Genomic DNA, 26,168 nt, shown 5'->3' with positions numbered 1-26,168 from the left:
GAGGTCAATGGGAATTTTGCTATTGCTATCAGTGGAAGCAGGACTTTTTAGGGAAGCAAGAGCCCTGCAGCATCAGAAAATAGTTTCAGATACCCTGTCATTCTAGACCATAATATTTTTCCCAATTAGATGCAATACTAGAAGAAGAAATTATTCACCTTGTGCAGTAACAATGGTTCTTCGAGATGTGTCCCCTTAGGGGTGCTCCACTGTAGGTGTGCTTGCGTCCCTGCACTGCTGATTGGAGAACTTCAGTAGCAGTGTCTGTTGGGCCCACGCATGCGCTGTCTCTCCTCACAGCGCACCATGAAGCCAGCCAGCTAACCCTCCTCAGTTCCTTCTCTATTGCAGAGTCAAGACAAGAACTTTGAAGTAGAGGGGAGATGAGTGGGTTGCAGAGCACCCATGGGGGACACATCTCGAATAACCATTGTTACTGCACAAGGTGAGTAACTTCTTCGAGTAGCACCCCTATGGGTGCTCCACTGTAGGTGACTCCTGAGCAGTACTCCTTCTGGAGGGCCAGGACTTGCATCAGTTACAGATGACAGCACCGTTCAAGACCCACTTGGAAAGTGTTTGGGCTGATATTGCTGAGCCCTTGGATCTTTCGGCTATGGAGAGGAAAAGTCTAGAGGACTCCCTGAAGCCTTTGTCCTGTCCTTAGGTAGACATGGGCTCTTCTGACATCCAAGGTAAGCAATATAGCCCTCCTTGTTGTCTCGGTTAGGGCTGGGGCAGAAGATTGGAAGATGAATCAACTGATTCATGTGAAACTGAGAGGGGTTCCTTAGGGATGAATTTTGGGTGTGGCCTGAGCATAACCTTGTGCGGAAGAAATACCATGTAGGAAGGATGAGCCATCAGAGCTGCTTTCTCTCCTTTTCTCCTGGCCAAGGTAATTGCTACCAGGAAGGCTGTTTTCATAGCGAACAGGTGGCCATGGGTTCGAAGTGGGGCCTAGTCGGACCTTTCAGGACAAGGCTCAGGTCCCATGTGGGGTCAGAAGTCAAGGTTGAGGGAAGAGGTTTACTATGCTGTTGGGAGGTATGCACATCCCATCCTCCTTTGGGGCGAGGTGTGACCCCACTAGGGTTATGGTCTGCCAGATAGTCCTCAGGCTGAAAACAGCATGGCCTAGAGGCCAAAGTCAATATGATGGCCCTTGGGGTCAGGGCTGTGTAGCCTAGCGGCCAGAGTCAGGAAAGCAGGCCGCTCCCTAGGGGGAGGTGGCAGCTGTGATGGGGGACCCCGGCCCTCCCTCTCTAACGGGTTCCAGCCCAGAGCCCTGTCGGTGACGGGGTTGGTCATCACCCAGTCAGCAGGGAATCCTACCACAACACACTAACTTTGCTTGGGTGGAAGATACCACTCCCCCTGCCTCCCTGGGACTCCAGCTCTCAGATGCTCATTGAGGGTTGCAGGTCACCAGTCTGGGCTCTGGGTCCTCAGGCTCTTGCAGTCTGCAGCTATAACAGCTCCTGGCCTGGAGCCTCCACCAAGCATCCTCTTGCTTCGGTGATCAGCCTAGAATGAGCTGGGCTGCTCCCTTTTATACTGTGGTAGCAGTTGGAGCATGCCCAGCATGGTCTGGGGGTGGGGCTTGCACCACCCATAATGCAGAGTTAATCCTATCTTGCTCAGTGCGGGATATGCACACCCAGTCACATATGCCCTTGAGGAACCTTTTTGTAGTTGGATGTGACAGCACTGAGTACTCCTCTACAGGTTGGTGAAAGACTGTAATAGCCACTAGGTGGACCCTCAGAGAGCTTAGATATAGACCAGATCTTTTTAGGGTTAAAGTACAGTCTATGTGTGGAAGAGCTGCGGATGCTGGAGAGATCTGTTGGGACATGCTCCAAATCTGAAACCTGGACCACTTCTGCAGGTAAATGCGTCATGTCGAGGACTTTCTACTGTGTAACAATCTCTTGTACCTCTCTCGAACAGGAGCTTTCTAGGTGTTGGAACCAAACAGAAGTCATGCCTTGAGGCGGAGCATTCCCAAGTTGGGATGTAGGGTATTTCCTTTTTTCTGTGAGAGCAGGTATGGAGTGGCTCGGAGAGAGATCAGCGGACATGATCTCTCTCCAAGCCATGAGGTCAGTCTTGGCCAAGTAGGAGCAATCAGAATGACACAAGCTCTGTCCCTTTATATTTTCAGCAGGACCTTTAACTGTAGGGGAAATGGAGGGAAGGCGTAGAGAAGGTCCCTGTCCCAAGGAAGGAGGCGAGCATCGCCTAAAGAGTGTTGCCCCATCCCCGCTCTGGAGCAGTAGTGTGGACACTTCTTGTTCAGGTGAATGGCGAAGACGGTGTCCCCTACCATCTAAATAGGTCATGCAGTACTGATGGGTATATCTCCCACTCGTGACTGTGTGGAAATTTGTGACAGAGACTGTCCGCTATTGAGATTTGAGTACCAGATACACCGCGGACAATGTAACATTATGTCAGATGCATCAATTCCATAATCTCATCGCTTCTGCGTATAGGGAGGGTGATCTGGCTCCCCCTTGCCAAGTGATGTAGTATATACAGGCTATGTTGTCTGTCAGGATCTTTCTGTGTGATCCTGTGATCAGTGGGAGGAAATGGACACAGGGATTCCTGACCACTCTCAGCACAAGGAGATTGATGTGGAGGAATATCTCCATGGGTGACCATTTGCCTTGTGTCATGAGACCATTCAGGTATGCACCCCACCCAATGAGCGATGCGTTGGTGGTGAGGAGCAATGACGGTGATGTTTGTGAGAAGGGGATCCCCTTGCAAACATTAGCTGGGTCCTTCCACTAGTTTAAGGAGTTTTTGATCCTGCTGGGTAGTGATAGGGGTTTGTCTAAAGTATCCTTGTTCGGTCTGCAAACCAAGCTGAACTGCATTTGGCGGCATCTTATGTGAAGCCTGGTATGAAGTATCACCGCTATGCCTGCTGCCATATGTCGAAAGAGTTGTGGGCTGCTTTGAATGGTGTCTATAAGAGTGACTAAGGATAGGGACCTGTGTTGAGGTAAGAGGGCTTTGGCCTGTAACGTGTCAAGGTTGGTCCCTATGAATTCCAGGCATTGCACTGGAGTGAGGGTTGAGTTCTGAGTGTTGATCTGTTGACCTAGTTCTGTAAACAAATATATTGAAGTGTCTGTGACTTGGTGAGCCTCCTGGAGAGATCAGGCTCTGAGTAGACAATCGTCCAGGTATGGGAAAATCTTTATCCCTTGAGAGTGTAAATGAATGGCCACCACTGAGAGAACCTTGGAAAATACTCTTGGAGCTGATGATAGCCCGAAGGGGAGCACTCTGCATTGGTAGTGGCCATGTCCCAGAGTGAATCTGAGAAATCATCTGTGAGCCAGTAGGATTGAGATGTAAAAATAGGCACCCTAGAGGTCTAGGGCTGAAAATTAGTCTGTCTGTTCCAATGCTGGAATGATCATCTTGAATTTTTGAGCCTTGACAAACTTCTTGAGAGCTCTGAGGTCTAGTATGGGTCTCCAACCTCCCTTCCTTTTGGGTATTAGGAAATAACGAGCAGGGCTGACCCTAGGACGGTGCAGGGTCCAGGGCGGAAGTGAAGTCACTTCCGGGACCGACTGCACTGGGGGCGAGTAGAAGAGGCTGGGGGCACGCTGGGCTCCAGGGGGGCTGAGGCGGCTGCAGCGCCACTCCTGCACTCTAACCCTCTGGACAGTGGGTGCAAGGTGCACTCTTGCTCGGGTGGAAGGGGCAGAGCAGGGGGTAGCCTACCCCAGCCAGTGGTTCACCTGCCTAGGATGTTGAGGTAGTTCTATGGCTCCTGCCTGGAGGCGTAATTAGCGTGATCAGACATCCCGATATTAGGGGCTTTATATTATATAGGCAACTTTATCCCATCCTCCCCGCAAAAATGGCCTCATTAATCAGGAGGGAGATCTTTGAGGAGGCCGAAGAATGGAGGCTATCAAGGAGTTGAGGGTGGGTATCCTTGCCTTACTCCAGTGGAAGCTGGAGAGTGTCTGCCACATTCTTTGCCAGTTCCTGAAAGAGATGAAAGTCATCTGCTGAAGATGGGGGAGAAGGCATGATAGCTTTGTCTGGAAAGGAGGAGGATACTGTCCTTGAGTCATTTCCTTTTCAGTACTGGTTTTCTGTTCCTCTCAGTCTCAAGAGGCTCAGTGCAGAGGTCTTGAAACCAAGAGGAGGAGACTCCAGTGCAGCTGGCATGTGGAGGTCTCTTGAATGGCGGAATTCCGCCTATACTGATTGTCCTGGTGTCGGTGCTGGCGGGGAGAGGATCTTATCTGCATCAGTCGCTCCTGTGCCAGCAAGCCATCGCTGGTGGTACCGATGTGGGCTTGCACACGGTGAGTGTCTTTTTAGAGGAGTTCTTACTCCTGTCCTTCAGTGCCAATGACTCAGTGCCTGTACCCATTGGGTCCATAGGCCTGTCAGTGGTACCAAGCACTGTCGGTTTCTGTGAGCCATGGGTGCCGGACTGAGATGGCCTTGGTGCTGGCGAAGATACCAAGTGAGATAGTGATTCACTATCTTGGGGTTCACTATGGGGGCTTCCCGCTCTCTTCTTAGATGATTTGAGAGAAGGGTCTGCAGCCTGCTTCTTTGACCTGCAGCCCTTAGATCTAAAAGGCTATCATGTGACTTCGGTTGGAGAGCTGCCTCCATGAAGATAATCTTCTGGTGGAGCTTGGTCTTTGTGGGATCTTGGCAGGAGTTGTTGGCAAAGACCACACTTCTGTTGTATGTGGCCTTCTCTGAGGCAGCAAATGCACTGAAAGTGCTTATTCATGATCAGGATCACCTTTTTACCAGTAAGACATTTCTTGAAGCCCAGCAGATGGGGCATACCCAGTTGGGGGAAAGGGTCCCCGATAGGGGAGAAAAGGCAGGAAGAAAAAAATAGTCTTTTTTTTTTTAAAGGATAAAATAAAGAAAGGGGGAAAAGGGTAACTAGGAGACTAACTATAAGTATGCAGATTAAGATGATAGTCTTAATGAACTGCTAATGCCTCCGTCTCTAGCCAGGGATGGTAGAGAAGGAGCTGAGAAAGGTTAGCCCATGCACACTGGCTAGCATCACGGGTCAGCATGAGTAGAGACAATGCGTGTGCAGGCCCAACAGACACTGCTACCGAAGTTCTCCAACCAGCAGCGCAAGGATGCAAGTACACCTACCCATAGGGACACTACTCAAAGAAGAAAAAAAGTTTCCTCACTTGTCTTGGGCAGATGCCTTAATCTCACCATGACTCAGTGAAAAGTGAAAATACTACAGCTAATCTATGTCACAGGAGTGTTGCAAGACAGTTCAAGCTTGCAAAGTGTTCTGGGATTATCAGATGAAAGGCACTGTGCAAATACTTGCAGAATATCTCTATATCTATTTTGATTTTGAATACCTCTAAGAAGTGCCTGACCTATGGCTCCAGATGCATTTAACAGAATAAAAATATATCCAAAGCTGAAGAAACTACAACATAGAATAATATTTCTCCAACCAGCAGTCAAATTCAAGTGGACTTAATTAGCTTACACATATTATTGAAGCTTATAAAAAGTTATTAACATTAAATTGTCAAGTTTCTATTTTATCCAAGCTATAATATTGATAATCTTTGACATCATTCCTGAATGAATACTAGCTTTACACAACAACATATTTTGAATTGGATCTTCAGCTGATGTAAAATTATCTCAGTGCCAATGAAGCCAACAAAGCTATGACAGTTTAAACCAACAGACCTATAATGAAGGGGGCATCTTCCTCCTTACATGCAAAATCTTCTATGAACAACCACTAGATTAAATAAAACCCTACCCCTGAAAGTTATCTGACATATATGCAAATTAGTATAAGACAGTTCAATGTGGTTAGAAACTATACAGAAGGAATTGCAGATTTTGTACAACCTGAGGTATTTCTGATGTATTCATAGAGAGCAACCAAATAATGCAGTGTTTTGGATGATGTTTTAAATTTATATTCCTTACCTTGCTAATCATGTTAAAGTGACAAAATATATACTGAGTCCACAAAATGATTAAAATAAATTAAGCCTTGAATAAAAGTGTAAAATAGTCTGTTATACAGTGTACATTATACACATTCTATAAAGCATTTAAGTTCAAAAATAAATTATCTGCAAAAGGTTAAAAATTAACTGCATGTTAAGAGTTATTTTTATGTCAAATACAAATGTTATTTGTCACAGCCACAGCAATAATAAAATGTGATGAAATACCCCATTGAGCTATCTATATAGGAACATACTGTAGGTTCTTTAACAAGTAAATTAGGAACCGGTTTTATCTACAGCCGCATTTGCTGCACTCACTTCTTAACTTCTAAAAATCGACTATTACGAGTGTTTTTAAGTGGTGTCACTAAGGGAAAGAGTGTTTTTTAAGCTTGTGTGATAATGAGTATGTATACAAAATATTACATGCAAACTGTTCACACGCTCACAAATTCTAGGATGCACCAGTTAGTGTACATGAACAATTAGTAACTCATGCAGCTGTACAGTACATGGGAAGCTAAACATACTTACCCAGTGATATGCTATCTAGGTCTGTGTAAATAACAGCAACAAGGAAACAAAAAGCAACACTCCAATCAAAACAGATCCATTAAAAAAATCCCACATTAAACTATATTATTCATAGTTTAACCTAAGAGAAAGCAGAATAGATGCTGTAGCAGACATATAGTACTGTCTTCAAAAAATACAAACATATGAAGAGAGAAGGCGGACAAATAGTTAGAATTTTATGTTTAGAAGTTTCAATAATACCAAATTGTCAATATTAATCTTTTGTAGAAACAGGCAGTACGTTTTGAGTTAAAAAAATTGTGGCAATCAAAACTTCCTTATTTCCTGCATTTTCCTGCTGCATGGACATTACTCTTAGGGTGACCAGACAGCAAGTGTGAAAAATCGGGACACCATTTTTTTTTGGGGCGGGCGGGGGTGTGTGTGTGTGCGGGTGGTATAAAGTTGCCTATATAACATAAAGCCCTTATTATTGGGGTGTCTGGTCACCCTAATTACACTTTCAAAATGGTCTGCATGCACGTCAAGTGTGGAGTATATTTTTAAATGTAAGATGTTAAAATACAGCATCTATTCAGAAAAGTAATGACCTAAAATATCTAGTACACCATGCATGAAAATCAAACCTGACATGCAGTGTATTACCACTTATAAGATGCCAAAATTACCTTGCAAAGCATGACCCAGCAAAGCATCAAGTTCAGGATTTAATTCTGCCTTCTCTTTCAGCATATGAAATAGCAGCTGATTTTGAGTAGCACTTGTAATTTCTGTTTGCTTAAGGCGTCCTTCAAGAACTTTAATTTGAGCCTCCTTCTGAGCTGCTTGGAGACCCTATAAGAAAATGACAAGTTCTTTAAAAGCATTCTGAGAAGTCGTCTGTAAATGAGAAATCTGACATGTTGTTTTGATTTCTGAATTTAGTAGTCAATTTTAATCTGCTCCATCTCCTCATATTAAAATGTAACTAGTGGCCAAACTTTTTTGGGCATCTTCTGTCTGCTTTTCTGTTTCACTTTCTTTCCTCAGGGTCAAACTTTCCAGCATGCACATGCCCAAGTAGGTGCCCAATTTAGGCATAAGCCAAATGTATAAATTGGGTTCATCCCTAAACAGGCAAGATTTTTGCACCTAATGAAGTACAAGCAAAGTACACAAAAACTTGGGCCTTAATTTTTCCAAAACGCAGTCTTCTTATCTATTGCCTATTTTGTTACCTATAAAACAAAAAACAAAACTATAAACTTCCAGGATCATTACATGAATATTCAGTTTTCTCTGGAAAGCTCTCAGAACCTAACCTGCACAAGAAGTCATTTTAGGAGCAATTCCACAGATGTGTTGACTTGTGAGGCTTATTTAGTTTGAGAAAGTATTGCCCAAAGTGGAAAACTTACAGCAAGGGATTTCCAAATGGAGGAAACTAAATAGTTAAAAGGTACATCAATAAAACATCTTCTTGAGTGTCTTTTTCAAGGACAAGAGGAACTACATCGATATATTGGACAGCCTGTAGTGAGGTAGGTTGCAGGAAAGAATTATAAAACTACAAGCAGATACATCAGGAAATCCAGTTCCCCAAATTTTAAGTTTTCAGGCCACTCTTTCAATTCTGTTTTCCCAAGAGGATGCGGATAAACGTTTCCCTCTATGTAGTGAATACTTTAAAAAAAAAAATTAACAGGTTCTGCTATAACCAGCCTTTGTGTGACAAGGGAAATAACTTAAAAAAAAAAAAAAAGAAACACCAAGCAAGGGAGCAAGTATGCAAAAATGTTGACTCTGCTACATGTTAATCATCTAACAGGAGGAGGAGCAGCAAAGTGCTGCACACAATCTTGGCCTTTTTATAATTATAAAAAGAGGAAGTTAACTGCCTTGTGCAGTAACGATGGCTCTTCAAAATGTGTGTCCCTACGGGTGCTCCACTCTAGGTGTATGTGCGTCTCTGCGCCTCTAATCAGAGATTTTTGGTAGCAGTATCCATTGAGTCTGCACGAGCTCTCCCTCCCGTGTGATCTGCCTTCAGGCTATATAGCACTGCGTGGGCGAACCCTTCCCCCCTTCAGTTCCTTCTCTGCCACAGAGCCCCATGGAGAACTCTGAAGTAGAGGGGAGAAGGGTGGGTTGTGGAGCATCTGTAGGAGGACACATCTCAAAGAACCATCATTACTGCACAAGGTGAGTAACTTCCTCTTCTTTTTCGAGTAGTGTCCTTATGGGTGCTCCACTGTAGGTGACTCCTGACCAGTACCCACCATGGAAGGCTGGGACTTTGGAGTCTGTTACTACAGAGAGTACTGTGGAGTCAAAGATCATGTTGGAGGCCAAATCTCCAGTGATTGCATAATGTTCTCAAAAAGTGTGGGAAGAGGCCCAAGTTGCTCCTCCACAGATTGCTGAGATAGGGATATCTTTAAGGCATGTGACCAAGGTAGAAATTGTCCAGAGTCCATACGCACTCCACGAGATCAGAGGCAGCAGGCCGTGCCCTTGATAACAGTGATTAATGTAACCAGAGACCCATTTGGATAGTCTTTAAGCAGATATCACAGAGCCTTTGGATCTTTCTGTGAATGATACGAAGAGCTTAGAGGATTTCCTGAAGTCCTGAGTCCTGTCCAAGTAGAATACTAGTGTTCTAACATCTAGCATATACAGAATCATTTCCCTGTTCTCACAATGTGGTTTTGGAGGAAAAAACAGGCAGATGGATCTGTTTATTCACATGGAAAGTGCAAAGAAAGTAAGGAAAAACTTGGGATATGGCCTTAGAGTTACTTTATCTCTAAAAAAGACCATGAATGGTGGGTGTGCCATCAAGGCCGCTATTTCTCCTATATGCATAGCTGAGGTGATGGCAATTAGAAATGCTGTCTTCACTGACAGGTGTAAGAGACAGAAGGCTCCCACGGACTCAAAGGGAGGTCTAGTCAAAGCCCTGAGAACTAGGTTAAGATCCTAGGCTGGAGCAGGGAAGAGATTCCCAATGCCCTTAAGGAATCTATGCATCAGTGGATGAGTGAACACCGAGTATCTGTCTACCTGGCCATGGAAAGCCATTTTCACCATGAGATGTACCTTAAGGGAGATGAGTAAGAGTTTTGACGTCTTGAGGTCTAAAATGTAGTGTAAAATCAGAGGGAGGGAAGAGGAGGTTGGGGCTGTGTGTTTAGAATGACAACAAACTTGGAATCATTTCCATTTGGTAGGTAAGTATGTCAAGTGGTCAACTTATGGCTGTGTAGCAACACATCTTTCAGCTCATGAGAGCAATCTGCCACTAAGCCTTAGAACTAAGAAAGAGCCAAGCCTGGAGGTGGAGGACCCGCAGGTGGGGGTGAAGGATCAGCCCACTGTTTTGAGAGAGCAAAGGAGGAATGGGCTGAAGAGGAACCAGAGGATATATTGCCATCTGTGTCAGGTAAAGGAACCAGACTTGTGTTGGCCAGGAGGGGCAATCAGAATAACTCTTGCTTTATCTCGCTGAATTTTCAACAAGACCTTGGATAGAAGAGGAAACCGGGAAAAGGCATACAAGAGGTCCCCGTCTCATGGGAGGAGGAGGGCGTCTCCCAGTGAATGTTTCCACAGGCCGGCCCTGGAGCAGTGTAGCAGGGTGGACCCTGCTCCTGCGAGAAGGGGTTTAAAAAGTGGCCTGGCAGGGCTTGAGAGCAGTGGCTCTCAAGGCTGAGCTGATCAGGGAAGTAGCTGTAGCTGGGCCACACCCCAATCAGGCCACAGCTGGCCCCTATAAAGGGCTATGAGCCAGGAGCCCAGGCAGTCTCTCTCTGCCTTCAGAGAGGGATGGGCCTGGCTGCTTAGCTTGAGGCTGAATACCTGAGTGCAGCAGGGATGGGGAAGGCTGAGGAGCCGGGGAGCTCCAGCCTAGAAAGCCCCAGGCTGCGGCCTAGCAGTGGGCCAAAGGTACTGGGGGTTGCAGAGGGCAGCCCAGGGGTAGGACAAAGCAGCAGGTCCAAACCCTCCTTGCCAGGGATGAGTTGGCTGAGACTGCAGTCTGCCCCAGAGTGTGGGGCTAGACAATGACTGGCAGTAGCCAAATACTGAGGCAAGGTAGGGATAGAGGGTGGGGGTTCCCTGAGACAGAAAGGGAGACCCAGAGAGAAAGGGGTTGCTGCTAGGGGCAGCACCCCATGTAGAAGGGCACCGGGTCCAGGGAGGGACACGGGGGCCTACGAACAGGTGGATCACCAGCCTGCAGAGGGTGCTCCAGGGCTGGACTGAGCTAATTCGCAGAGCAACCAGTAGGAGGCGCCGCAGGGGTGAGTCCGACCCGTTTACAAGCAGTAACGAACATGTTTCTTGTTCTGGTAAGAGAGATCCGTAGTCAGGGTTCCCCAAAGGGCGAATGTATCTCAAAGCACCTCTGAGTTCGGTTCCCATTCGTGGTCGTGAGAAAAATTCCCACTGACACTGTCGACTGTCATGTTCTGTATCCCTGGTAGACAGACAGCTAAGATGAGCACATCATGATGAGATGAGATGAGCACATCCTGGATGCACCAACTCCAAAGTTTGAGTGCTTCTGTGCAGAGGGAGGGAGATCTGGCACCCCCGTGGGCGATTTATGTAAAATATATGTGTCATATTGTCAATCATGACCTTTTTATGTGTGTTCTTGATGAAAGGCAAAAAGCGTGCACAGGCGTTATGGACAGCCCTTAGCTCCCAAAGAGTGATATGGAGCGTCACTACTGTGGAAGGCCATTTGCCCTGAACCTTGTGGTTGTGTAGGTGATCTCCCCAGCATATTAGAAAGGCATCCGTCCCAGGGTGGTGAGTCTGTGTAGTGGGAGGAATGCTCACACTTGGACTGCATCAAGGTTGGCGGTGATAAATTCCAGTTGCTGTACAGGGGTTAGTGCGCCGCTACAATGGAGAGAACCTGGGAGAATACCCTGGGTGGAGCAATCTGTATGGATAATGGTCCTGTCCAAAGGTAAACTGTAGGAATCTCCTGTACAATGGTTGTATCGAGATCTGGAAGTAGACATCTTGTAGGTCGAGGGCCGGAAATCAATCTCCTTGCGCTAGATCTGGAATGGTAGCAGCTAGCGTGATCATCTTGAACCTCTGCACCTTCCCGTATTTATTTAATACCCTTAGATCTAGAATGGGCCTCCGACCTTCCTTCGCCTTGGGGATCAAGAAATAATTGGAGTAAAACCCCTTGCTCCTGAGTTGCACTGGGACTGGTTCTATGGCCTCTAGGTATAACAAATGATTTATTTCCTGACGAAGTAGGTTCTTGTTAGAAGGGTCCCTGAAGGGGGATGGGGAAGGAGGGTTGGAATGGGGAAGGAACATGAATTAAATGGCGTAACCCTTCAAAATAGTCTCCAGGACCCATCTTTCAGAGATGATATTCTCCCAATTGCCGTGAAAGAGGGTCAGGTGACTTCTGAAGGGGCATGACAGGTGTGTAGATAGCAGCTGATGTAGCAAGGTATAATTGTTCGGGGTCTCAACCAACCTGTCAAAAGTGCTTAGAGGCGGTTTGAGAGGTTGTGGATTGGGGTACGGACTGGTTTCACTCTTGAGCACTGGTCCTCTTACACTGCAGCTCATAAGAGCACTGATATGGTGGTATTGAGGAGGTTGTGACCTGTGCTATGGCTAAGAGATATATCTTTTCTTCTTTCCCACAGTGTAGATTCCTAGGGAGCGTAATGTGGCTCGGGAATCCTTCAAGGTGTGGAGAGAAGGATCTGTCTTCTCTGCGAAGAGTTTGGGCCCTTCAAACTGGAAGTCTTCTGCAGCTGTTTGAGCAACCCAGAAAGGTGTAGCCAAGAAGCCTGCCTCATTACCACCATCACGGAGACCGGGTGGGCCACTGTATCCGCTACATCCAGTGCTGTCTCTATCACCGGTCTGGCTATTAATTGACCCTCTCTGAGAATGGCCTGAAACTGCTCCTTTTGTGCCTCCAGTAAATGTTCCAGAAATGCATTGCGTTTCTCATAATTTATAAAATTATATTTGGCCATGACAGTTTCGTAATTCATGACTCTAAACTGTAATGTTGCTGACAAATATGCTGTCCTCCCAAGCCCGATCATATGGGGTCGACTGGGCATGATGTTGCTTGCTTTGTCCATTAACCACATCCACTACGATGGGTGGGGTTGGGCTGCAGATGTTGAAACAGGAAGTCTTCCTCTTTGGGAGATTTGTAGTAATTTTTTTTGGCTCTCTTGCTGGTTGGTGTGATGGAAACTGGTGTCTGCCGGATGACTTTGGTAGGATCTAGAATCGCCTTATTAATTGGGAGGGCAATTCTGGATGAGACGGTGGTGTGCAGAATATCCACCAATTTGTGATGTGTATTTGCCACCTCCTTTAGGGGAACCTGCAGCTCATCTGCCACCTTCTTGGTAAGATCCATAAAGTTCTTAAAATCATCACCTAGTGATGCAGGGGGAGGCATTACAGCCTCATCTGACAGAGATGAGGAGAAGTTTGCTGGATGGGTAGCTTCCCCTTTGAGCCCTTCTTTCTGTTCTGATGAACCTTCCTCCTCCCCTGGCTCAGGGGCTCTCGACAGCCAGGCTGTAGGAGACCATCTGGTAGACTCTCACTGAGAGACAATGGACAGCCGCAATGTGTGGGATGTGTACGTTGCCCAAGGATCGCCATGTAGCCATGGGAGGGGGAGGGCATAGGTGGTGAGATTACCCCAGGGGGCTTGTACCATGATCATGGGCTGGCTCAATGGAATTGAAGACGACCCTCGTATTGTGACGGTGGGCCACAATGAGGGGCTGGGGAAATGACCTCCTCCTGGCCACTGTCAGACTCGTCACCACAAGGGCAGCGCTGACTGGGGTATGGGTGGTGCGCTGACTGGGGTATGGGTGGTACACAGCCCATGCCGAGAGAGAGTATTGAGGATTGTGTTTCTTCCCCAACCATCAGGTCTCCAGGATACTGGAGCTCATGCGGTACTCTGGGCTCACTCGGTACCGCAGAGGAATGTCCATGGTACTTTGTCAGTACCGATGGTTGAGAAAATGCAGAGCACTCCCTAGATGAGCATTTTGATGCGCCCGGTACCAAAAGTTTTCTCTGTGCTGCTCTTTTAGAGACGGTATGGTAATTGTTTCTCTCCATAGAGGGAGGTACTGTTGGCTCAGAGCCTGAGCCCCTGGCTTCTCCAGGAGGTGCAGTCATAAGAACATAAGAACAGCCGTACCAGGTCAGACCAAAGGTCCATCTAGCCCAGTATCTGTCTACTGACAGTGGCCAATGCCAGGTGCACCAGAGGGAGTGAACCTAACAGGCAATGATCAAGTGATCTCTCTTCTGCCATCCATCTCCATCCTCTGACGAACAGAGGCTAGGGACATCATTCTTATCCATCCTAGCTAATAGCCATTTATGGTCTTAGCCACCATGAATTTTTCCAGTTCCCTTATAAACATTGTTTTAGTCCTAGCCTTCACAACCTCCTCAGGTAAGGAGTTCCACAAGTTGACTGTGCGCTGTGTGAAGAAGAACTTCCTTTTATTTGTTTTAAACCTGCTGCCTATTAATTTCATTTGGTGACCCCTAGTTCTTGTATTATGGGAAAAAGTAAATCCTTATCCACTTTCTCAACATCACTCATGATTTTATATACCTCTATCATATCCCCCCATAGTCTCCTCTTTTCCAAGCTGAAGAGTCCTAGCCTCTTTAATCTTTCCTCGTACGGGACCCTCTCCAAACCCCTAATCACTTTAGTTGCCCTTTTCTGAACCTTTTCTAGTGCTAGAATATCTTTTTTGAGGTGAGGAGACCACATCTGTACACAGTATTCGAGATGTGGGCGTACCATGGATTTATATAAGGGCAATAATATATTCTCAGTCTTATTCTCTATCCCCTTTTTAATGATTTCTAACATCCTGTTTGCTTTTTTGACCGCCTCTGCACACTGCGTGGACATCTTCAGAGAACTATCTACGATGACGCCAAGATCTTTTTCCTGACTCGTTGTAGCTAAATTAGCCCCCATCATATTGTATGTATAGTTGGGGTTATTTTTTCCAATGTGCATTACTTTACATTTATCCACATTACATTTCATTTGCCATTTTGTTGCCCAATCACTTAGTTTTGTGAGATCTTTTTGAAGTTCTTCACAATCTGCTTTGGTCTTAACTATCTTGAGTAGTAGTGGGTATGGCTACACTGGCGAGTTGCAGCGCTGGAAAGCCTCCACCAGCGCTGCAATTAGTAAGTGGCCACACCTGCAGGGCAATTCCAGCGCTGCAACTCCCTGGCTGCAGCGCTGGCCGTACACCTCACTCAGCAGGGGGAATAAGGATTCCAGTGCTGGTGCTGCAGCGCTGGTCATCAAGTGTGGCCACACACCAGCGCTGTGATTGGCCTCCAGGGTATAAGGATGTATCCCAGAATGCTTTTATAAATTACTCTCTTTGTCTTGTTATGCAGCCTCTCTTTGTTTTGTTATGAACGAGCTCCGCGCGGAGCTCCGTTGCCGGTGCTGCTTATCTAAAAAACAAACAGAGCTCCTGTTTGCTGTGATCATCTGTACCTGGCTGTAAACAATCAAATGAGAGGCAGGCAGGGAGCGAATGAAACAGCGGGGAGTCGTGTTGGCTGCAGGCTGTTTGCAATTAAGAGTTAAGACTAAGGGGTCGGAAACATGTTCTGATTTTTCAAGGCAGGAAGCTAAACTCACAGTGTTGGCTCCAAAAATCCCCTGTCTCTCTCCCCCCGCTCCCTGTCACACTAGACCCCACTCCACCCCCTCTTTTGAAAAGCACGTTGCGGCCACTTGAACGCTGGGATAGCTTTCAATAATGCATCACTCCCAACAGCGCTGCAAATGCTGCAAATGTGGCCACACACCAGCGCTGGTAGCTGTGAGTGTGGCCACACACCAGCGCTGGCCCTGCACAGCTGGATGACCAGCGCTGCAAACCGTAAGTGTAGCCATACCCAGTGTATCATCTGCAAACTTTGCCACCTCACTGTTTACCCCTTTCTCCAGATCATTTATGAATAAATTGAATAGGATTGGTCCGAGGACTGACCCTTGGGGAACACCACTAGTTACCCCTCTCCATTCTGAGAATTTACCATTAATTCCTACCCTTTGTTCCCTGTCCTTTAACCAGTTCTCAATCCATGAAAGGACCTTCCCTTTTATCCCATGACAGCTTAATTTATGTAAGAGCCTTTGGTGAGGGGCCTTGTCAAAGGCTTTCTGGAAATCTAAGTACACTATGTCCACCGGATCCCCCTTGTCCACATGTTTGTTGACCCCTTCCAAGAACTCTAACAGATTAGTAAGACACAATTTCCCTTTACAGAAACCATGTTGACTATTGCTCAACAGTTTATGTTTTTCTATGTGTCTGACAATTTTATTCTTAACTATTGTTTCGACTAATTTGCCCGGTACCGACGTTAGACTTTCCGGTCTGTAATTGACGGGATCACCCCTAGAGCCCTTTTTAAATATTGGCATTACATTAGCTAACTTCCAGTCATTGGGTACCGAAGCCGATTTAAAGGACAGGTTACAAACCTTAGTTAATAGTTCCGCAACTTAACATTTGAGTTCTTTCAGAACTCTTGGGTGAATGCCATCTGGTCCCGGTGACTTGTTTATGTTGAGTTTATCAATTAATTCCAAAACCTCCTTTGTTGACACTTCAATCTGTGACAGTTCCTCAGATGTGTCACCTATAAAAGCCAGCTAAGGTTTGGGAAGCTCCCTAACATCCTCAGCCGTGAAGACTGAAGCAAAGGATCCATTTAGTTTCTCTGCAATGACTTTATCGTCTTTAAGCGCTCCTTTTGTATCTCGATTGTCAAGGGGCCCCACTGGTTGTTTAGCAGACTTCCTGCTTCTGATGTACTTAAAAAACATTTTGTTATTACCTTTGGAGTTTTTGGCTAGCCGTTCTTCAAACTCCTCTTTGGCTTTTCTTATTACACTCTTGCACTTACGTTGGCAGTGTTTGTGCTCCTTTCTATTTGCCTCACTAGGATTTGACTTCCACTTTTTAAAGGAAGTCTTTTTATCTCTCACTGCTTCTTTTACATGGTTGTTAAGCCACGGTGGCTCTTTTTTAGTTCTTTTACTGTTTTTCTTAATTTGGGATATACATTGAAGTTGGGCCTCTATTATGGTGTCTTTAAAAAGGGCCCATGCAACTTGCAGGGATTTCACTTTAGTCCCTGTACCTTTTAACTTTTGTCTAACACCTTCATTTTTGTATAGTTCCCCCTTTTGAAATTAAATGCCACAGTGTTGGGCTGCTGAGGTGTTCTTCCCACCACAGGGATGTTGAATGCTATTTTATTATCGTCACTATTTCCAAGCGGTCCTGCTATAGTTACCTCTTGGACCAGCTCCTGTGCTCCACTCAGGATTAAATCTAGAGTTGCCTCTCCCCTTGTGGGTTCCCGTACCAGCTGCTCCATGAAGCAGTCATTTAAAGTATCGAGAAATTTTATCTCTGCATTTCGTCCTGAAGTGAAATGTTCCCAGTCAATATGGGGATAATTGAAATCTCCCACTATTATTGGGTTCTTTATTTTGATAGCCTCTCTAGTAGAGTTCATAGCGGAGGCCCACTTTTGGGTACCAGGCTTCAGAGCTAACAATGCCATCAGTACCAAGGTGGCCACACTGAGGAACCACTCTGGCTGGCCGACTTGAGCCAAAAACCAGGTGGCAGCACTGGGAAATGTTTTTTGGTGCCATGGTACCAAGGTGGCAGCACTGGGGAACACTTCTAGCTGGCCAACGACTCAGTGCCCTTTTTACGAGCCTTTACAGGAGGTGTATGCTGGTTTTTTTCATGAATCTACCCTCTCTGAACTTAAATGCTCCGGGGATGATCCGGGGTCAGCATCGGAGTCCCATGGAGACTGAAGTGCCTTCTCCATAAGGAGGTGTTTTAAGTTCCCAGTTCCTACCATTTTAGCTGTGGCAAGGGAAGCACTTCTGTGGGACTCTCCCAAGCACCAGACACAGTGAGAGTGTCTGGCCATTACAGGAATCGACTCCTTGCAGGTAGGGTGACCAGACGTCCCAATTTTATCGGGACTGCCCCGATATTTACTTGTTTGTCCCACGTCCTGACCGATGTTCGGTTGGGACGCGAATTGTCCCGATATTTTACACTCCGGCGCACAGGCGGAGGGGGCTTGTGCCCCCAACTCAGCCCCGCCCCGCCCCAACTCCACCCCCTCCCTGCCCCATTGGATCCCTACCCAAATCCCCGCCCTGGCCCCACCTCTTCCCCAAGCACGCCACATTCCTCCTCCTCCTCAGGCTTGCGCGAATCAGCTATATGGCGGTGCAAGCGCTGGGAGGGAGGGGGGAGAAGCAGGATGTGGCAGCCAGCTCAGGGGAGGGCATGGCATGGAGCTGCCGCTCTGGCGGCTTTTTTTTTTTTTTTTCCCTCTCCACCGGCGACCTCCCCACCCCCGTGTTCCAATATTTCATGTCTCTCATCTGGTCACCCTACTTGCAGGAGAGGCACTCTTGGAGCTGGGAGAGCCAGGCATGCCCCAGGGCAGGGGCCTATCATCCTCTAGCAGGGAATGCAGAAGAAAGGTCTTCTTTCCTCCTCCTCTTTTTTTTTTTTTTTTAACTGAAAAAAACACCTGGTGGGATGGGGGATAGAAATTCCCCGAGACAGGGCAGGAAACAAACTAATTTTTTTCCCCTTTCTCCCAACAGAGTAAAGAAAGGAAACACTAACTATTAAGGAGAATAAACAAAAGCAACTACTACTTATGCGAATGACACAGATAAGGAAGGGACAACTGCTTGCACCGTTCAAGGCCAAAGGTGGTTGAGAAAGAACTGAGGGCGGGGGTGTGACTGTTCCCTCTGAGGTGCCACCTGGAACTGGGGTAACACTGAGCCCTCTGACCCACCAGCCAGGGCCCCTTCTCACGCTGTGCTGCTGTGACAAGCTGCAATGCCCTCCAGCCTGCACTTTCACCAGCATTCACACAGGTAGGGACACACCCAGCTGCAGATACTAGGCTATCTAACCACCAGCTTCCTATCCTAGGACCCCAAAGCAGTACCGTCCTGCTCTGGTCAAGTCTGGACAGTACATAGGTTTAATACTCAGTCCATATCTCCCTCAATGTGAAGAGAGCAATGCACACTTGTGGTAACTAAGCAGAGATTTTCCCCAAGCACGCCATTTAAAGCTCACTGGTTTGGATTAAAACATAAAATACGTTTATTAGCCAGAAAAGATAAGATTTTAAGTGATTATAAGTGACAGCAAACTTAGAACAGATTATCTAGAAAATACACAAAACACAAACTAAGTCTAAGATACTAGAAAGATAGGATAAGAACTAGCAAATCCTCATCCTGGCTAATGACACAGGCGGGCTGCAGATTCTTATGGGACAAGCTGCACTTGCTTTACAGCTTGGATTCCCCAGGTCTTTCATACACAGGCTAGAAATCCCATTAGCCTGGGTCCAGCACTTCCCCCAGTTCAGTCATTGTTCCTCCGGTGTTTCCAGGAGTCTTCTTGTGTGGGGAGTCAAGAACCACAGATGATGTCACTCCCTGCCTTATATAGCTTTACAATATGGCGGGAATCCTTTGTTTCAAAACTTGGTGCCCAGACCAGTTTGTAGAAAAATACTGACAACCCAAATACTGAGTCCAGAGACATGTGGTCTGGTCACATGTCCTTGTAGAGTTATAGCAGCCATTTGAATTACAGATACCTAGACAGTATTCATAATTTCAAATACAAAAATGATACATACGTACAAATAGGATAATCATAGTCAGCAAATCATAACTTTTCCAATGACACCTCACATGATCCGGCTTGCATTAAGTATATCACAATAAGACCACTAGGAAGAATATGGGGTGCAGTGTCACAGGGGTTTGCCTGCGCAGTGCTAGATAGCCTCGAGGCAGACCACAAAGGAGGGAGAACGTATGTGCGGGCTCAACGGACACTGCTACCAAAAATCTCCCATTAGAGGGGCAGAGGTACACATACACCTACAGTGGAGCACCCATAGGGACACTACTCGAAGAAGAATAAGTAGATATCAATTGGTATTTGATGTTCTAGATACACCTCTGATATGTAAGAATGGGAAGCAGATATACCTGTAGCTATTAAACATAGATTATAAAATACCAAATATGCAGTGACCTCATTCACTCTGAAGTCATTATTCACTGGATTCCAGACATTAAGAAAAAAAGCCATCTTGCTATGTTCAAAAGCACAAGTCTCATCAAATGTATATGTTATATGGATGGAAAATAGCCAGCGAGCAATATGTAACTCCAGTTTTGTTATGTAAAAAAGGTAGGTTGCAGTTTTAAGAAATAGTTGCTTAAAGTTAGGTTCCTTAAAACTGCTCTGGTTTTCAGAAGTTCTGGGCACCTAGCACCATCCATTGAAGTCACTGAGAGCTGCAGAGTGCTCAGTTGTTTTGAAAATCAGCACGCTTATTTAAGTGTCTTAATAAGGAGTTAGGAGCATAACCGTAGACACACATTTTGGGAAAAAAAATGGCCTGGATTGGTCTTGTAGTGTTTTTCTTAATTGTCCTATTTCTTTACACTTGATTTTTTTGCGTGAGGCAGGAGGAAGAGAATAAACTACAGCTCTTTTCCCTGGCAACAATTGTGATATGGCAGCATAGTTGAATATGCATAATTTCATAATTTGGCAGTATTTTTTGCACACTTCATCCTGAAATATGTTTTTTATGTTTTAGTCAAAGCGTTATAGATCCAACATGCAAATACCTGTAAAGTATGTGACAATTCAAAATGCTTCAGCAGAAAGCACAATATATTTTACTCTCTGTCTTACCTTATTAATGCCCATTGTGAGGAAGTGATCAAGAAGATATCGAGCTTCTGCTAGCGTGCAGGCATTAATCACTGCAGACAAATCCATGGTCTCTCCTTCTTCCTACAAGCACATCAGTAAATAAGTCAGGAAATTTACATCCTATTCATATGACACAAGTGCTGCCATTTAAGATATGAATTATATTAACACTAAAGATTCAGGGTAGGGTTTTCAAAAACAATGATAGTCAATGAGATGTGTTCTCTTAATCTAATTAAAGCATTTTGGAAAATCCCATCTTTAAACATTATAGACTCCCTTAGGAACCTCTTTGTGTTGAAACATCATGATTAATGCCACAGGGGTTATATGACCCTGCATCATATTGGCTAGCTGGTCAAAAGTTCAAGGAACTATTATCCTGGTATGAGGAGAACAGTGTAAGTTACTGATGTAAACTAGGAATTCAGGAACAGACCAACCCTGTAAAAGAAGAAGTCAAAGTGAGGTTTTGAGAAGGTACTAAATATTATGGCTTCGACTGCATGATGCAGTCTGTACCACAGAGTTCTAGAAAATTTTGTCTGGTGGTTAAAAACACTTTGCTATGTAATGCACTTAAAAAGGCAAACTGTAAAATGGTTTCACTGCTCCTGGTGGTAATCACATTTTTACACACTTGTAACAACTGGTTCCTATGACTTCATCTCTGCGTATCAGATTACATTTGGCAATCCAAGGCAAACAATATATTTGTTTGACAATACAATTAATCTTCTTTATCTTATTTTACACTATTAATATAATATATTCCAAAAGTACAGAGTAACAGTTATACCAAAAACAACATTACAACTAATTTAACTGTTTATAGAATCATAGAAATGTAAGGCTGGAAGGTACCTCGAGAAGTCATCAAGTTCAGCTCCCCGCTGTGTGGCAGGACCAAGTAACCTAGACCATCCCTAACAGGTGTTTGTCCAAACTTTTTTTCAAAACATCCAATGATGAGAATTTCACAACCTCCCTTGAAGGCCTATTCCAGATCTTAAACTACTGTAGAGTTGAGCGTATTCCCTAATATCTAATCTAAATCTCCCCTGCTGGAGAGTAAGCCCATTACTTCTTGTCCTACCTTTAGTGGACATGGAGAACAATTCATCACCATCCTTTTTATAACATCCCTTAATATATCTGAAAACTTATCAGGTTCCACCTGAGTTTTCTTTTCCCAAGACTAAACATATCAGATTTTTTTTTTAAAACTTCCTTCATAGGTCAAGTTTTCTAAACCTTTTGTCCATTTTTTGCTCTCCCCTCGACTTTGTCCACAGCCTTCCTCAAGGGTGGCTTGCAGACCTGGACACAGTACTCTAGCTGAGTCCTCACCAGTGCCGAGAAGAGCAGAACAATTACCTCCCATGTCTTACATAAACATTCCTGTTAATACATCCCAGAATTATATTAGCCTTTTTTCACACCTGCATCACATTGCTGACTCATAGTCAATTTATGATTCACTATAACCTCCAGATCCTTTTCAGCACTATCACTTAGCCAGTTATTTCCCATTTTGTAGTTGTGCATTTGATTTTTTTCCTTCCTAAGTGAAGTACTTTGCACTTGTCTTTACTGAAGTTCATCTTGTTGATTTCAGACCAATTTTCCAATTTGTTAAGGTTGTTTTGAATTCTAATCCTGTCCTTCAAACTGCTTGCAAGTCTTCCCAGCTTGGTGTCATCTGCAAATTTTATAAGCCTACTCTCGACTTTGTTATCCAAGTCATTTGTGAAAATACTGAATAGTACTGGACCCCAGACTGACCACACTAGATACACCCTCCCAGTTTAACAGTGAAGTATTGATAGAAGACAATAACCAAGTACGACTTAAAGTGTGTCTTCTGAATGAGAAACAGACTGTACTGTAACAGCCAGCTGTGGAAGGAGGATTTAAATTTGTGAGCTTTTGTCACAAGAACCATAGTATTTAATATCACCAGAATGGAAAGTATCAGCTTTGGCATTTAAAAGGCCCTGTAATGTTACATTATATAATCAAAGCTAATACTTATATCTGAAAACCCCACTGTATAAACACCACCTATAGCAACCATCCCCTCAACATATTTTAACTTAACAACATAATGAGTAGGTTGCATAAAGAATGAAAAACCAAGGCAAAATTCACCACAGAATAAAATACTCTCAAGGCTAATGCAATTTCCCAGTTGTACATGTTACTATTCCTGAACTTTAGCACTTGGCCTACCTTTGCTTCCTCCATCTGCATAATGTTTGCTTGGCAGTCAGAAATACTGTCATTGATGTAATCTATATTTGCAGTTAGTGACTCCATCTCCTCATTGATGTTATGGACATTTTTGTCTGCTTCTCCACCACCATCGTTGATGACTTTCTCCCTTTTTTTCAAAAGCTTCTCTCTTCTTTTTGTAAGTTCTTCACGTTGCTATTTTCCAAGAGAAATTTTAAATAAAAAGATTGTATACTTAAGCCAAATATAATTTTTATTATTTATTTTTGTTCTTTTCTGGTTACATGGTAACCTCAGTATACATTTTTGCCGTGGGAGATGAATAATAGAGGATATCAATGTATTTGACAACACATGCATAAGGTGTTTTTAGATCCTGACACTTACACCATATTTGTTTTGTTTCTTATCTCAGTAAAGTTTGATGGTTCTGGGTTCTATGCTCAGATTCAAACACTTCTGGCAATAAATCACTTTATACACTTGTGCCTACAAGGTGTTAAGCACCTCCGACCTCTGGCCTAGACCAATGCTTACTGAAGTCAGAGGGAGCCTTTCCATTGACTTCGATGGGCTTTGAATCACCTTGGCAGGTCCTATATGAACAAGTAATTTACTGATAAAAGAAAGTGGATCTGCTTTCTGCTATTTTAATACAATAGCATGTAAGATATTAAATACCACATGATAAATACCACACCTTAAGCAGTCTATTCATATCTGTTTCCATATTGGAAATGGTCATTCTCTGCATAATGATGTCAGTCACTTTGCGTTCAAGTAATTGCCACTTCATCCTGGCTGTCTTTGAGAAATAAACTCTGACAGTTGTTCCTTTTCTTTGGTATTTCTTCCTATGGTTAAGTCAGAGAGTCACATTACTGAATGTAACTACATGATCCAGTTTAGATTTTGAAACTGCAAATTATCAATGCAAAATTATTATTATGTTTAAAGACAACATGACATTTTTTTGCAGACCCTGATTCCACATCCACCTACTTGTAATCAGTCCTCTGCAGATGTACTCCCCCCTGATATGGCCCTCAGGCCAAAAAGTTTGCCCACCCCTGCTTTATAGACTACAAGTCCACTCAATCCTACTTCTTATTCTGCCAATCGCTAAGACAAACAAGTTTGTTTACATTGACTGGAGATACTGCTGCCTGCTTCTTATTTACAATGTCACCTGAAAGCGAGAACAGGCATTCACATGGCACTTTTGTAGCCGGCATTGCAAGATATTTACCTGCCAGATATGCTAAACAGTCATATGCCTCTTCATGCTTCGGCCACCATTCCAGAGGGCATTCTTCCATGCAGATGATGCTCATTAAAAAAATAATGTGTCAATTAAATTTGTGACTATACTCCTTTGGGGGAGAATTGTGTGTCTACTACTCTGTTTTACCTGCATTCTGCATACGTTTCATATTATAGCCGTCTTGGATGATGACCCAACACGTGTTCATTTAAAGAACACTTTCACAGCAGATTTGACAAAATGCAAAGAAGGTACCGATGAGAGATTTCTAAAATAGCTAGAACACTTGATCCTAGGTCTAAGAATCTGAAGTGTCATCCAAAATCTGAGAGAGACGAGGGGTGGAGCATGCTTTCAGAAGTCTTAAAAGAGCAACACTCTGATGCAGAAACTACAGAACCCAAACCACCAAAAAAGAAAATCAACTTTCTGCTGGTGGCATCTGACTCAGATGATGAAAATGAACATGTGTCAGTCCACACTGCTTTGGATCGTTATCAAGCAGAACCCATCATCAGCGTGAAGGATGTCTTCTGGAACACTGGTTGAAGCATGAAGGGACATATGAATCTTTAGTGCATCTGGCACATAAATATCTTGCAACATCAGCTACAACAGTGCCATGCAAACGCCTGTTCTCACTGTCAGGTGACATTGTAAACAAGAAGCAGGCAGCATTATCTCCTGCAAACTGTAACCAACCTTGTTTGTCTGAGTGATTGGCTGACCAAGAAGTAAGACTGAGTGGACTTGTAGACTCTAAAGTTTTACATAGTTTTATTTTTGAATGCATTTTTTTGTACATAATTCTACATTTGTAAGTTCAACTTTCATGATAAAGAGACTGCACTACAGTACTTGTATGAGGTGAACTGAAAAACACAATATTTTGTTTTTTATGGTGCAAATATTTGTAGTAAAAATAAATTTAAAGTGAGCACTGTACACTTTGTATTCTGTCTTACAATTTAAATTAATATATTTGAAAATGTTGTAAACATCCAAAAGTATTTAAAATAAATGGTATTCTATTGTTTAACAGCACAATTAATCGTGATTAATTTTTTTAATCATGCAATTAATTTTTTTAAATCGCTTGACAGCCCTGGTCTTTACCTGGTTCCATTTGTTGCAGTTACTGATAATGCTTGGACCCTGGCCACAGGAATTCTCATCTTCTGCTGTACTGCTGATCTTGATCCATCATAGTCTACAGATGACATACTAGAACTTGGTTCTTGAATAGGATGGTCAGGCAAACTCAGCTTCCGACTCACCCTCCCAGCTGCTCTATCAGATATAGGCCTTACTTGTCGACGCAGAGCTGTAACCTGAAACAGCACGACACCAAGACCTATTACTACCATCTGTGGCATTATAAATTTGACTTTATGACCAGAAATGATGCAAATATCTATGATCTGACAGGACACACCAGTGCTGTAAAACAATACCTCTTCTGTTTTGCGGCGTAGAACAACTTCTTGATTTCTTTTCTGAGCTTCCAGAAGTTTGAACTGATGCTGTGAACAATAACAATGAATAAGCAAAATATTTTTCTCTCCAACATTTGTTATTAGCTGTCTGTAACTGAAAAAGAAGGCCAATATATGCTAATATAGGCTTGCAAAACTGTTGTGAAAATGGGTAAACCCAGGTGCAAAATCTTCTTGTCCATTATTTGATATAATAGTTATAATGGGAAAACACACCTCAATACTTTACTTGCCCCCAACAAATAGATAACTTGGCTGGGGTGAATGGGCAGATACAATTTTGTAAATGGCATTGGTATATCTACAATGAGCCTTTGTTTGTTTTCAGTAATAGTTACTACTTGAAGCCTAGAGGCAGGATTTCCATAATGTAATTAAAATGCATCAGAGATATCAAGCAAAATCTTGTTTAATGGTACGAGGAGGGGATTTGGGTTTATAGGAAAGAAATGTGACATATTCCACATCATAATGAGCATGTTTACCACTGTACAGAAAGCTTTATGAACATTCACATCTTATCTGTAAATCACCTCTCGCTTGCGCTGCTCCTTTTTAAGCTGTGCAATCTCTCTGTTTCTTCTAGATTCTGTCATCCTGGCTTTTTCTTGCTCTTCTTTCATTTGTTTCATCAGGCGAACCTGCATAGAAACAATCTCTTAACCACCTTAACAGAGGGCATTTACTTTAAATAAAAATGTTTTTATTCTCCCACCACTCATGTAAAAAG

General features: G+C 44.0%; 1 protein-coding gene across 8 annotated transcripts in view; it reads right to left on the bottom strand.

Moving 5' to 3' along the window:
• The window catches only part of KIF21A (kinesin family member 21A), a 154,526-nt gene that overhangs the window by 40,978 nt on the left and 87,380 nt on the right, over nt 1-26,168 (bottom strand). For 5 of the 8 annotated variants that reach the window (XM_045031605.1, XM_045031623.1, XM_045031627.1 and 2 more), the window contains 8 exons: nt 25,972-26,079; nt 25,397-25,465; nt 25,059-25,273; nt 23,379-23,532; nt 22,676-22,873; nt 20,423-20,524; nt 7,223-7,388; nt 6,552-6,572 (listed from right to left, as the gene is read on the bottom strand). In XM_045031605.1, coding sequence (XP_044887540.1) covers nt 6,552-6,572; nt 7,223-7,388; nt 20,423-20,524; nt 22,676-22,873; nt 23,379-23,532; nt 25,059-25,273; nt 25,397-25,465; nt 25,972-26,079 — 1,033 coding nt within the window. The remainder of the gene's footprint in view (nt 1-6,551; nt 6,573-7,222; nt 7,389-20,422; nt 20,525-22,675; nt 22,874-23,378; nt 23,533-25,058; nt 25,274-25,396; nt 25,466-25,971; nt 26,080-26,168) is intronic. The other 3 variants (XM_045031615.1, XM_045031625.1, XM_045031626.1) reach the window with 1 other exon arrangement.

Source organism: Mauremys mutica, chromosome 1, assembly GCF_020497125.1.
Source record: "Mauremys mutica isolate MM-2020 ecotype Southern chromosome 1, ASM2049712v1, whole genome shotgun sequence".
Taxonomy (NCBI): Eukaryota; Metazoa; Chordata; order Testudines; family Geoemydidae; genus Mauremys; species Mauremys mutica.
Note: the sequence above shows the minus strand (reverse complement) of the source record. Positions and strands in the feature narration are given on the sequence as shown.